Here is a 10,197-nt window from a genome sequence, read left to right as displayed (position 1 = left end):
AATCTGGGCTTCTCCAAGAGGCAACTGACTTCTCAGAGCAAACTCTTAACGAAACAAGCCAATAGGGTAAAAAGGAAGAACCCTAAAGCCTGCTAGATCTGCACGCATTTTAGTTTCCAGCTTCTCTCAAAGCAAAAGTGCCCAGATGACCTCACGCCCCTAAAAGATGACCCACAACTGCTTTGCCAATCTTTAGGTCTGTTTTTACCTCAAGGCTCAGCATTTCTAGGCGGCAGAAAATTAACATGTTTCAAGATAAAAACCATAAAAGAAACAAAATGATAGAGTAGTGTGACTTGTAACATTTTATTCAAGTTAAACGATTCGTAAACTTCAACACCCAAGACGGCCTGCCTGAGGTAAAGGTTTGAAGAAAACGAAAGACATTCGCAATGTAACATTTATTTAAGTCATACAAAATATCCTGCCAAAAGTGAAAAAAATACATTTATGTACAAAACCAGTCCCTTTACAAGAGCAAAATAAGAGCAGGGTTTCTGCTCAGGATGTGCTTTCAACTGCTGCGCCTGTGTCCATTGGTGTCTGTTCCATTGGAGTTTCTTTCTGTGCCTGTGGGAAGTAAACATCAAGTCAGTAACTAGGGCAAACTGTTCTGAAACTCTTGCTTACTCGTCAAGTACTACACCCTCATATTTGGACACTGCCTAAAACTCACGATTTAAAAAGGGTATAGATTGACTGTTACGAGGCAAGCCCTGCAATCAGATTTACTATGCTAGGCAGAGATACTATACGCGGCACTGCCTGGCATAGTAAATCTGGAGTGACTGATAAGTGCTAGTCTGCCTTGTGAAACTCTGCATCAGGAAGGAGTAAAATGGGTGGAGTGTAGGTGCTCACAAACTATGGTTTGACGCATTCCTAGGTTTACCAAGACTTGTAAACCTGGGAATGTATCAATGCTACACCTTCCAAGGTAAGGCATAACAAGTAGATTCTCCTTTGCTGTTCAGCAGGTCTAAAAACCCTCATTGTGTAGGGTGTCCCTTTCAGCATAAAACAATCCCGTTTGTAACACAAGCACACTTGCACCATGGGTTTAAGGATACCTGTGTTGGTGCTTGGCAACCATAACCAGAGAGCAGCAGTGTGCTGCCATGTTATTTCTAGCAGTTTCCAATTCGATCACGGATTAACCCAAAAAGCAGGTTAGTGATGCTGTTCATGCAGTTAAAGGTTGCCTTAACGTTACAGGTCAAGTGATAGCATGCACACGAAGCAAATGAAAGTGATGTATAAAGCCAAGTAATAAGCCTTGGCTTGAGATTAGATTTGGTGTAGGGTGCTTGTGATTTAAGTGCCCACCTCGTCAAGCTTTTCCACATCACCATTATTGGTGGCGTGATCAGCATCCCCGCCACCATTCACAACTGCTTCCTGCTTTGCCTTTTTTGCTTCATTGTCTTTCAACGGACTCTCTTCTTCAGGCTTCCTCTGAAGAAGAAATTGTGGGAGAAACAGTTACATTTTCTGGGAAGGCCAAGGGAGTCCACTTGGGAAAAACGGAGCAACTACATCAAGCAGCAACTATTAAAAGTAAGCTAATGGCATTGGCTAAAAAAAAAATGTCCAAGTATGAATAAGTTGCGGCCAACAGCTGTAAAGCAATGCCCTTGAGTATGTAACTGCGGTTGTACAAACACAAGCACTCAAACCCCTCGATTTAACATCCTGGTTGAGTTAAAGCTTGTAAGTTCTGTAGTGCTCAGGCACTTATGGTCTCATGGTGTTTTAACACGAGCCCTTGTTATTCGGAGTTTAACCCCTTCCATGCTCATGACGAGCTCAGCTCGTCATGCAGTACACTGGTCGTGTGCTTATGACGAGCTGAGCTCGTCATGAAACAATGAGAAAGGGAAATCTGCTGCACAAGAGTGGAATTGCTGCAGCAGCCATGTGGTTAATATGCAACCTACTCCACAAAGCCAGCAAAAGCAGACACCATTAGTGTAGTCTACAGTGATAGCGTGGTTAGAGGAGCACGGGTGATGAAGCAAAGGAAACGCTAGATTGTTACTCACCTTCTTCCTAACAAGATGAGAAATATCTGTAGCACAGTTGGAAGCTGGTGCCTCTGCCGGTTTTCTTACTGGAATCTAGAAGAACAGTAACAAGTTACATACAAAGCACTCCAGCTAGAGGTCAAATTCACTGAAGTACTAACACCATAAGTTCATTGGGAGAAGTGTGGCTCAATGGTTAGAACGGCAGACCCTGATGCAGAGGTCTAGCCCGGGGTTCAATTCCCTGCCTCGGCGTGTCTTGGGCTCAAAATTCCACAAACCTGATAATTCTCGCCTCGGTGCCTATTCTAATCATAGAGTCCCACTCTGCAACGCTGGGCAATAGCTTGCTTAATCTCCACAATGGCCCCCACAACGCTAAGGATGCCTGGCCTCCACCTTGGGGGTGCCTAGGAGTGGACGCCTCACAGGGAAAGCCAGGATGGGTTCCACAGCGGTATTCGTACAAGCGCCTTGAGACCCTTGCGGGTGAGTAGTGCGCTATACAAGTATCAATTTACATTGGCCAAGTTATGCCAGTAAGAGGGAAATTTACAAGCACTCTGGAAAGACACGAACAGACAATGACCAAGCAAAACAGAAAGTGGCTTACTGTGGAAACTGATGAAGACACATTGCCATTGCCTTGTGTAAAAGGTGATGTAGATGCTCCGGTCTGAAAAAGAAATCACTGCGAATAAGACTCACTGGGCATAAGACTCAGATATGCACGACAGATAACCATCCTATGGTAAGCTTCTGACAGGTCAAAGGCTGTAGAGTTTATGGGTAAAATTCCAAATGCTTAGGAGTTGTAGCAGGGTACCAATTTGACCGTTCTTTCGGTGAAAGCTAAAGGCTCTGCATTGGAGACTAGTCTGTCGCTCATTGTACCAAGCACTCTACCACATAAAGGTGTTGCAGTACCCACACAATACCAAAAATGTCCATTTGAGATTAGACTGGGCAATTCCCTTGCCTGCATTAGTTTAGAAATCATTCCAGAACTTATGGGTTAAAGTTTACGAACTCTACAAGGAGACTCGACTTGTTCTACAATAAATGAAGATTGCAATACGATCAGAAACACCCATGTTCTTCACCCCCACCAAAGCCAAGCATTCTTTATAAGGGGCTAAAGGGTGTGAAAGCGAAGATCAGGAGCCTGAACACTAAACCAGAAGAGGGCTTATTGAGAGACTTCAAATGTGGCATCAAAAGCCATTGTTACTTAAAACAGCTTGTGAACACCTTCCATTGGCAGTTCATACATGCCAATGAAATGTTGTGGCCTTTCTTCCTGCATGCGATTTAAGAGGCATGATGGTAGGCAGCCATGGATGTGTTGGGCTAATTAGCACAATTCTTGGTGCCTCCACTGGAAGGTGTCATGGAGAAGTTGTGCTTGCGTTTACCCATAAGTAGCAACTCCTCAAATCAGTACAACGCACTAGACACTTAGCTGAGATCACCATACTAACCAGAGTTTCTTTAAGAGCTACTTCTGTGACTACGCCAGTCCTCTGTGCTTCTTTTGTGTCCTCAATCTTCAGCTTCATTTCTGGAATCAGTCCCCTGAGCTCTTCCATTTCCTTTGTGTCTTCAGGACTACCATCACCGCCAGCCGTCTTGACACGCTCTGCCAGTACATCTGAAAGGGTGGTTTAAACATAAGTGGCTCCACTAGCTTAGTAGCCTTGCATTGTAGTTCCCCCAGCTTGCAATGCTAGTTAACCTAGCACACAAGCTCACCATGGGCTGCCAACAAGGACTGTAAAGACCCACATGGGCTGCAGGACTTTAAAAATTAGCTGTTTAATGCTTGCAGGAGCAGTTGCTCAAACATTTTTGGTACATGGGAGCAACTTGCAATGGTTAGATTAAATGTCTAGGCTGCCAAAAAGTGAGCTAGAAATGTTCCTGCCAAGACTTACCAAGTCGTTTCTCAATGACCCGAATGGACTCCGTGAATTGAGCAAGGGCTTCTGCATGCTGGTTGCTATAGTGGTATGCCATGGCCAACTGATAGTGAGTCTCGGCAACAAGTCTGTCGTGTTCCTCCAAGTGCTTTTTCTGAATATTTAGGCATGCATTAAAGTCGTCCACAGCCTGGGAATAGTTCTCTGCAAGAGAACAACAAAGTAAACCAACCGGGAGCAGCTTTAAGCACAACCTGCAGTTCGAAACACTACAGATACTTACCAGATTCTATGCTGACCTCGCCAAGTTTGAGATGAGCCTGAGCAGCATGAAGCTGAGATGCCTTGGTGTCCGCTCTATAATTCAAGAAAGGCATAATGAACTAAAGTCAAATGAAGTTAGTGAGGGGCATGCCTTCATAGGTCTCGGCACTAGTGGAAACAATTTCAAGATAAAGATTATAAGTGGAACTTGTGACTTTCAAACTATATGTTCACATGGCTTTCAAACCAGTTTAAGTGACTAAAATCCATGCAATTCGTAATTTGCCAGTATGTAGTTCTAATCAAAGTAAAGATACATAGTGTGCATGAAATACAAGTAAACTCGCCAGACCAAGTAAGCAACTAGTGAGGACATTACCTTGAAAATATAACCTTGGCAAGCTCCAGCATCTCCCAAGCAAGCTGCAGATTCTCAACATCGTCCTCGTCATTCTAGAATCAAGACAAGCGAGTTACTCTGCAAGTCACTGGTGCCACTTAGAAAGGTTTTACAAGGCTGTAGCCAAGAAAATCCGTCACAACCCCTTTGACATCGTGGACCACATCAAAACCAGATTATCCATTTTACAGTGTTACAAACTGAAGATCCCCAGTCATGACTAAAGTTGTACAGAGTGCCTGGATCTGAATCAAGCAGATCCTGGATAACCGCCTTTGTCCTCAAAACAAATTCTCATTTGAGCAGTCAATATAATAACTCACTTTTTCGTCAGTGGTCTCGTTTTCTTTGTCATCTTCTGAACTTTCTGCTTCTTCTGGAAAAAAGGGTCAAAAGCAAGTTTGTAACAACTATTTCCAAGCTACAGAAGTCATGATGAAACACGTGCATAAAAGCAGGCTCATTTAGAAAGGCATGCAGAAATCAGCTAGCACAGGACATGAAACATCAAGGCAGGAAGCTTCCCTAGCAGGTTCCAAAACAGCCCTTGCACAGAAGCGCCTCTAAAGCAGAACTAAGGTAGACCCAGTCCATTATTTGGAATTTACCAATACAAAAAGTCACCTTGAAACTTGCCCCCGCCCCCAACCTTGTTTAACAGGCAGAGCAGTTACCTTCTCCCTCCATCTCCTCAGCTTCTTGGGGCTCTTTGCCATTCTCTACTGCAGCTTTTCCATTCTCTGCTGTACCCTGTGGGATATCTTCAGCTTTGCCATCTTCAGCCTTTTTACCTTCTATTTCAGTTGCCAGACGTTCTTCAGATGCTTTTGTTTCTGCAGTTTCTTTGCTTTCCACTGTCTTGGTATCTTTACCTTCCTCTGTAATGCTTTCCTTTGTTACTTCTGCATCCATTTCCTCTGGTTTATCAGCCTCTGCTTCTTCAGTTTTCTCTGCCTCCTTTGGCTGATCAGAATCCTGGTTTTGCTCTTCGGTGTCTTCCATATCCACGTCAGCCCCTTCTTCAGGGGTAGTCTTCTGTGCATCAGTGCCCTCTGCAGCATCCTCTGGTTTCTTCTCTTCACCCATGGCATCATAAACCTGCTCTCTCAATTCCTCCCTTTCTTTCTCTAAATTATTAAGGGAATAAACATTTCTTCCATAAATGGGAAAGGCACGACTAATTACTGCATCACCGTTGGCTGTCAAGCAGCATGCAAGCTCCCTAGAGGCGAAGAAGCCACACTACCATGCAACATCCGACATGTCTGAGACACTAAGCTTTCCAGAGCTACTGGGAGTCACGTGCACAATAAGCTGCCCAACCAGTCACTTGTATAAGGGCCATGCAAATTAACTTTATACAAGATTTGAGCCACCCGCTTTAGAAAAGTTCATATGAAGTGAACTCTAAATTATCCAGGCAGTGTGCAGCCACAACAGCTTACCAAATCCACCACAGGTAAAATATTCTAACAAAAGGGGTGCTAGCCTTTGGGTCTGCTGTAGAGGCCATTATTTCCCCAACTCTGCAAGCTAGTGGCAGAACTAGGATTTAAAGGAGATTGGCTCCCAGACAGCTTGTGGCTTACTACAAGGAAAGCTTAGTATCGTCTGCCAGACCTAGCATTCTACATACCGTCCAAATCATCTGCATTTTCTATCCTTGGATCCTGTTCTTTCCCTTCCTCTTCTTCCTCGTCTGGCACTCCTTCCAGTGCATTTCCAAAGACACCACTTTCCATCCTAAAAAACACCAATTATTAATGCTCAAGCTAAGGCAGCTCTTGCATGCAATAGAGCACAAGTGTAGCAAGTTAAATGCTATTTAAGAACCGATCAGACGTGCAAGTTTACTACTTCATTTCTAAACTCCACCCAAGTACACTAACCGCCAATTTGTTTTGTGACCCATGTCTAGTATGCAATTGCCAAAAGGCTCAGTAGGTGCCAGAAATACATTTACCATTTGAGCTGCAAACGCCACATACCTGGCAAGTTCAAGTAGTGATTTTCCATAGAGAAAGAAAGCTTCACCACACTCGTCAGCAGTTTCTCCATATTTCTTACCACTGCAGAAAGAAAAGACATGTCACATGCAACCATCTAGTTTGTGTATTGTGAACTCTGCAGAGACTACTGGTACTGGCTTTTATCAAATGGTCATTATAAATTCATAACGCATGTTAAAAGACACTATGTAGTTTATCTTGCATATTTAAAGTTTGTAGGGAAAATCAAAAGCACCGTTTGCAAAGCGGGGCTTCGCAAAAAAGGATAACATGACTAATGAGCCATGGGTTTGAGAAATCACGAGGCGCAAGACAGCATGTTCAAATGTTTATATTCGTGATAGTTTGCCTATTGAGTGAACATGGCTTACTTACAGCATGCTGCTGGCTTCCTGGAATGCATTGACAGCAGCTGGAATGTTTCCTAGCACCAGGTGTTTGTTTCCCATGCCAATCAGCTTCTTGGACTCTGCATCTACATCGATACTACAAAAGAACATAACGTTAACTGCTCAAATTAGTGCTGCAACAACTCGCCACAAACAAGTCTTATTCCAACAGGGTTCGGACCCAGCAATAAAAAGGGACTGGAGTGAAACTAGCATTTCCAAGAAAGCAATTTACTGCTGATTAACATCTACTCAAGCTGCTTGTGTTCTAGTACCAAGTATAGCCGCATGAAGTGACACAACATTGACTGGACATCACTCCACACTATAGGAAGGGTATCGCTTCAAGGGAAAGGTGAAGCCCCTGGTTGGTCCCCTCGGCCCACATGCTAGAAAGAATTAGTTCGCCCATTCCTCCTTTAACATAAATTGAGAAGCCGTGGGCCAGTCAATTCCTTGGGCCCTCAATGCCGGTTCACGGATAACCACTGTACTTGCAGCACCAAGTACATACCGCATTGTGTTAAACTGTGGCAATGGTGACCTGAGCTTCAATGCTAGCAGAGACAGTTGTCCCACTCTTTTTGTAGTAAGAGCCAATATTTCACTGCAATGGTAACTTAATCCTTGGCCCAGGTACCAGCTGCACTAATGAACCTGATGGCACTTAGCCGAAGGGGCATATTTAACCCTTCCTTGGGGCATCCGAGAAAGCGGTCAAATTTTGTAAACCTCTGGTTATAAAGTACGCTCGACCATAAACTAGCAAAGTCCAACTGCACCCCTAATGTGGGCCATCACCAAGTGGCCACCTAAGGAATATGCAGCTTCATCGGGCTGCCCCTCAAAGATGCACAAACTGTCCCTGTAGTTTTAAGACTAGGCAACGCATCCCTAGCCCACTCACCCATCAGCTTCCTCCGTTGACGTCGAAGGAGCAGTTGCTTCTTGCACGCTGCTGTGAGGAGAAAAACACATTATCACCACTTAACAGGCTTACAAGTGAGTCTTCGCGGTATTAGTTAGGGTGACGAGCCCGACGCCTGCATTTCAGCCATGACAGACCAAACTACAAACCCCCCGGCGGAGTTAACATCGACACTATCCCCAGGATACCCTACTAGACAGGAGGCGCTACTTTACACGGCTCAGACCCCTCAGTGAACTAACCCCAGTCCACGCGTCATGAGGGCGCCAGACTATCATCTCGAGAGTTACACACTAGAGGGTTAAACGGGAGGGGAAGTCATGAGGTAACGTAGCGCAGTGAACATTAACACCTCGGGGAATAACCCGCACGAGCCAGGGACCACTCGGCCGACCCCCGGAGAGCGCGCCCGTTCGACTTCACCCTCAGAGAAGTGGTACCCAAAGCTCTCCTCAGGCTGAAGCCCGCCCCTTCAACACACCCACCAATCACAGCCCACCCCTTCGAGTACGCCAGCACGCGCCTCCGCTTTCAAGCAATCAGGGCGGCCGAGGTCCTGTCTCACGTCCGCGCACCTCCCATCGCTCCCTTTAGCGCCAAAATCTTAAAGGGCCGCGCGTGGCGACATTCTAGAGCAGTACAAGCCCCACGCGCTCAAACGAGGCGACTGGCCTCGCGCCCACCCCCTGAAACCTGCACGCGGGCTAGGCCAGTACGCACGAGCACAGAATGAGCGCGAGCTGTCAAACACTTCAGAACGCAGTGGCGCGGCCAACCGTCAAACAAAGGCCGCGTGAGGAGGGCTCCCCCACAACCATATCCCACCAACCCCGCCCAGGCCACCTGTGACTAGGCAGAGTCCCCCGCGCTCACCTCTCTACCACCGGGGACTCCTCGGGCACGGCTTTCTTTGGAGAAGCTTCGGAGCTGTCAGCTGCCGGGGCGATGCTCTTGGCCGGGGAGGATTCGGGTGCCTTTTTCGGGGATGCTGCGACCGCTGTGGGCTTGGCAGGGGAGGCTTCCATGCTGTCCGGAGTCTCGGGTGCCGGAACAGATTCGGCAGCCGGCGTTTCTGTGGAGGAGGCCTCGGCGCTCTCGGGTGTAGAGAGCTTCTTGGGAGCCTCTTCAGGAGTAGTGCAGTCCATTGGGGCGTCCTGGGTGGCAGCGCTTTCCAACGCGGGCTCTTTTGTCAGGGGGCTTTTAGGGGCTGACTGCTCGGCCGGGGTGGTCGAGGGGGCGGGGTCCTCAGTCGGGACTGCCTCGGGAGCGGGTTGCTCGGCAGGAGTGGGAGCGGGTTTCTCGGCAGAAGTGGACTCTGGGGTAGGCTGCTCAGCAGGGGTGGGAGCGGGTTTCTCAGCAGGGGTGGCTTCAGGAGCGGGGTTGGCTTCAGGAGCGGGTTTCTCAGCAGGGGTGAGAGCGGGTTCCTCAGCAGGGGTGGCTTCAGGAGCGGGTTTCTCAGCAGGGGTGGGAGAGGGTTTCTCAGCAGGGGTGGCTTCAGGAGCGGGTTCCTCAGCAGGGGTGGGAGCGGGTTCCTCAGCAGGGGTGGGAGCGGGTTCCTCAGCAGGGGTGGGAGCGGGTTCCTCAGCAGGGGTGGCTTCAGGAGCGGGTTTCTCTTCAGCAGAGGTCTCAATTTTCTCCACTTGGTCGGCCTCAGCAGTAGGTTCGGAGGCAGGGGCACTTACGGGAGCAGAGTCTGGGGCAGGAGAGGCCTCTGCTACTGCGTCCTTAACCTCGGAGTTGTCAGGCACAACCGCAGCCTTCTCGGGAGATGCAGTGGGAGGGGAGGGCTTGCTCTCTTCGGTGCTATCCGGCTTGCAGTCCTCTGCCATAGTTTCGGACCCCTTGGTCATGGTTGCTGAGGGGAGACGACGAACAGACACAACGGGACTAGCAGCAGGAAGGAAAATGGCAGGTAATCTCAGTCTCTCGCGGGACACCTTTTATATTCCGCTCTCACAAAACCCGCCCCCCGGCTTCCGGGACCCTCTGACCTCCTCACTGGTTCCCGCGCGCTGCCTCAGACCGCACCTCTCAACTTCCGTTTCATGCAGTTCACACAAAGGAACCGGCACAAGAGCGACATTTTGGAATGGAGGCTTTCTGGTTAATTTTAACAGAGCATTCGAAGTCGAATAACAAGTTTCGACTCTAGAGTGTAATCATTACGTTTTAAACGCTCGTATCTTCTAAGGATTCTTAAAAGTGTTCGTGGTTTTAGAAGACGAACAACTTCCGAGATCGATAGTCTTACTGTGTTTTACACA

At 47.5% G+C, this 10,197-nt stretch overlaps 1 protein-coding gene across 7 annotated transcripts; it reads right to left on the bottom strand.

Moving 5' to 3' along the window:
* Positions 1 to 287: 287 nt before the first annotated feature.
* On the bottom strand, positions 288 to 9,874 carry NASP (nuclear autoantigenic sperm protein). 7 transcript variants are annotated; one of them, XM_086953150.1, is made up of 16 exons: positions 8,952 to 9,874; positions 8,807 to 8,897; positions 7,913 to 7,960; positions 6,992 to 7,102; positions 6,596 to 6,676; positions 6,244 to 6,350; positions 5,282 to 5,734; positions 4,931 to 4,983; positions 4,587 to 4,660; positions 4,227 to 4,300; positions 3,959 to 4,147; positions 3,506 to 3,675; positions 2,638 to 2,700; positions 2,043 to 2,117; positions 1,327 to 1,455; positions 288 to 570 (listed from the first exon to the last, which is right to left on the bottom strand). In XM_086953150.1, exons 1-16 carry the CDS (start codon positions 9,781 to 9,783, stop codon positions 502 to 504), a joined length of 2,619 nt encoding a protein of 872 aa, XP_086809276.1. In that variant the 5' UTR covers positions 9,784 to 9,874; the 3' UTR covers positions 288 to 501. The 7 variants fall into 7 exon arrangements, with proteins under 7 accessions (XP_086809276.1, XP_086809275.1, XP_086809274.1 ...); XM_086953149.1 differs by having other exon boundaries at positions 7,913 to 7,963; positions 8,952 to 9,873; XM_086953148.1 differs by having other exon boundaries at positions 8,807 to 9,874.
* Positions 9,875 to 10,197: the final 323 nt, after the last annotated feature.

The sequence above is a fragment of the Lissotriton vulgaris genome, chromosome 1_2 (assembly GCF_964263255.1).
Source record: "Lissotriton vulgaris chromosome 1_2, aLisVul1.2, whole genome shotgun sequence".
NCBI lineage: Eukaryota > Metazoa > Chordata > Amphibia > Caudata > Salamandridae > Lissotriton > Lissotriton vulgaris.
This window is presented reverse-complemented; position numbering and strand designations above follow the sequence as displayed.

Coding starts and splice junctions, on each gene's coding strand:
- NASP (XM_086953147.1), bottom strand. CDS start 9,783: ATGACCAAGGGGTCCGAAACTATGGCAGAGGACTGCAAGCCGGATAGC. Junction 6,351..6,595: donor TCACTACTTGAACTTGCCAG/GTATGTGGCGTT, acceptor GGTGTTTTTTAG/GATGGAAAGTGGTGTCTTTG. Junction 4,148..4,226: donor CGAGGTCAGCATAGAATCTG/GTAAGTATCTGT, acceptor GTTCTCTTGCAG/AGAACTATTCCCAGGCTGTG.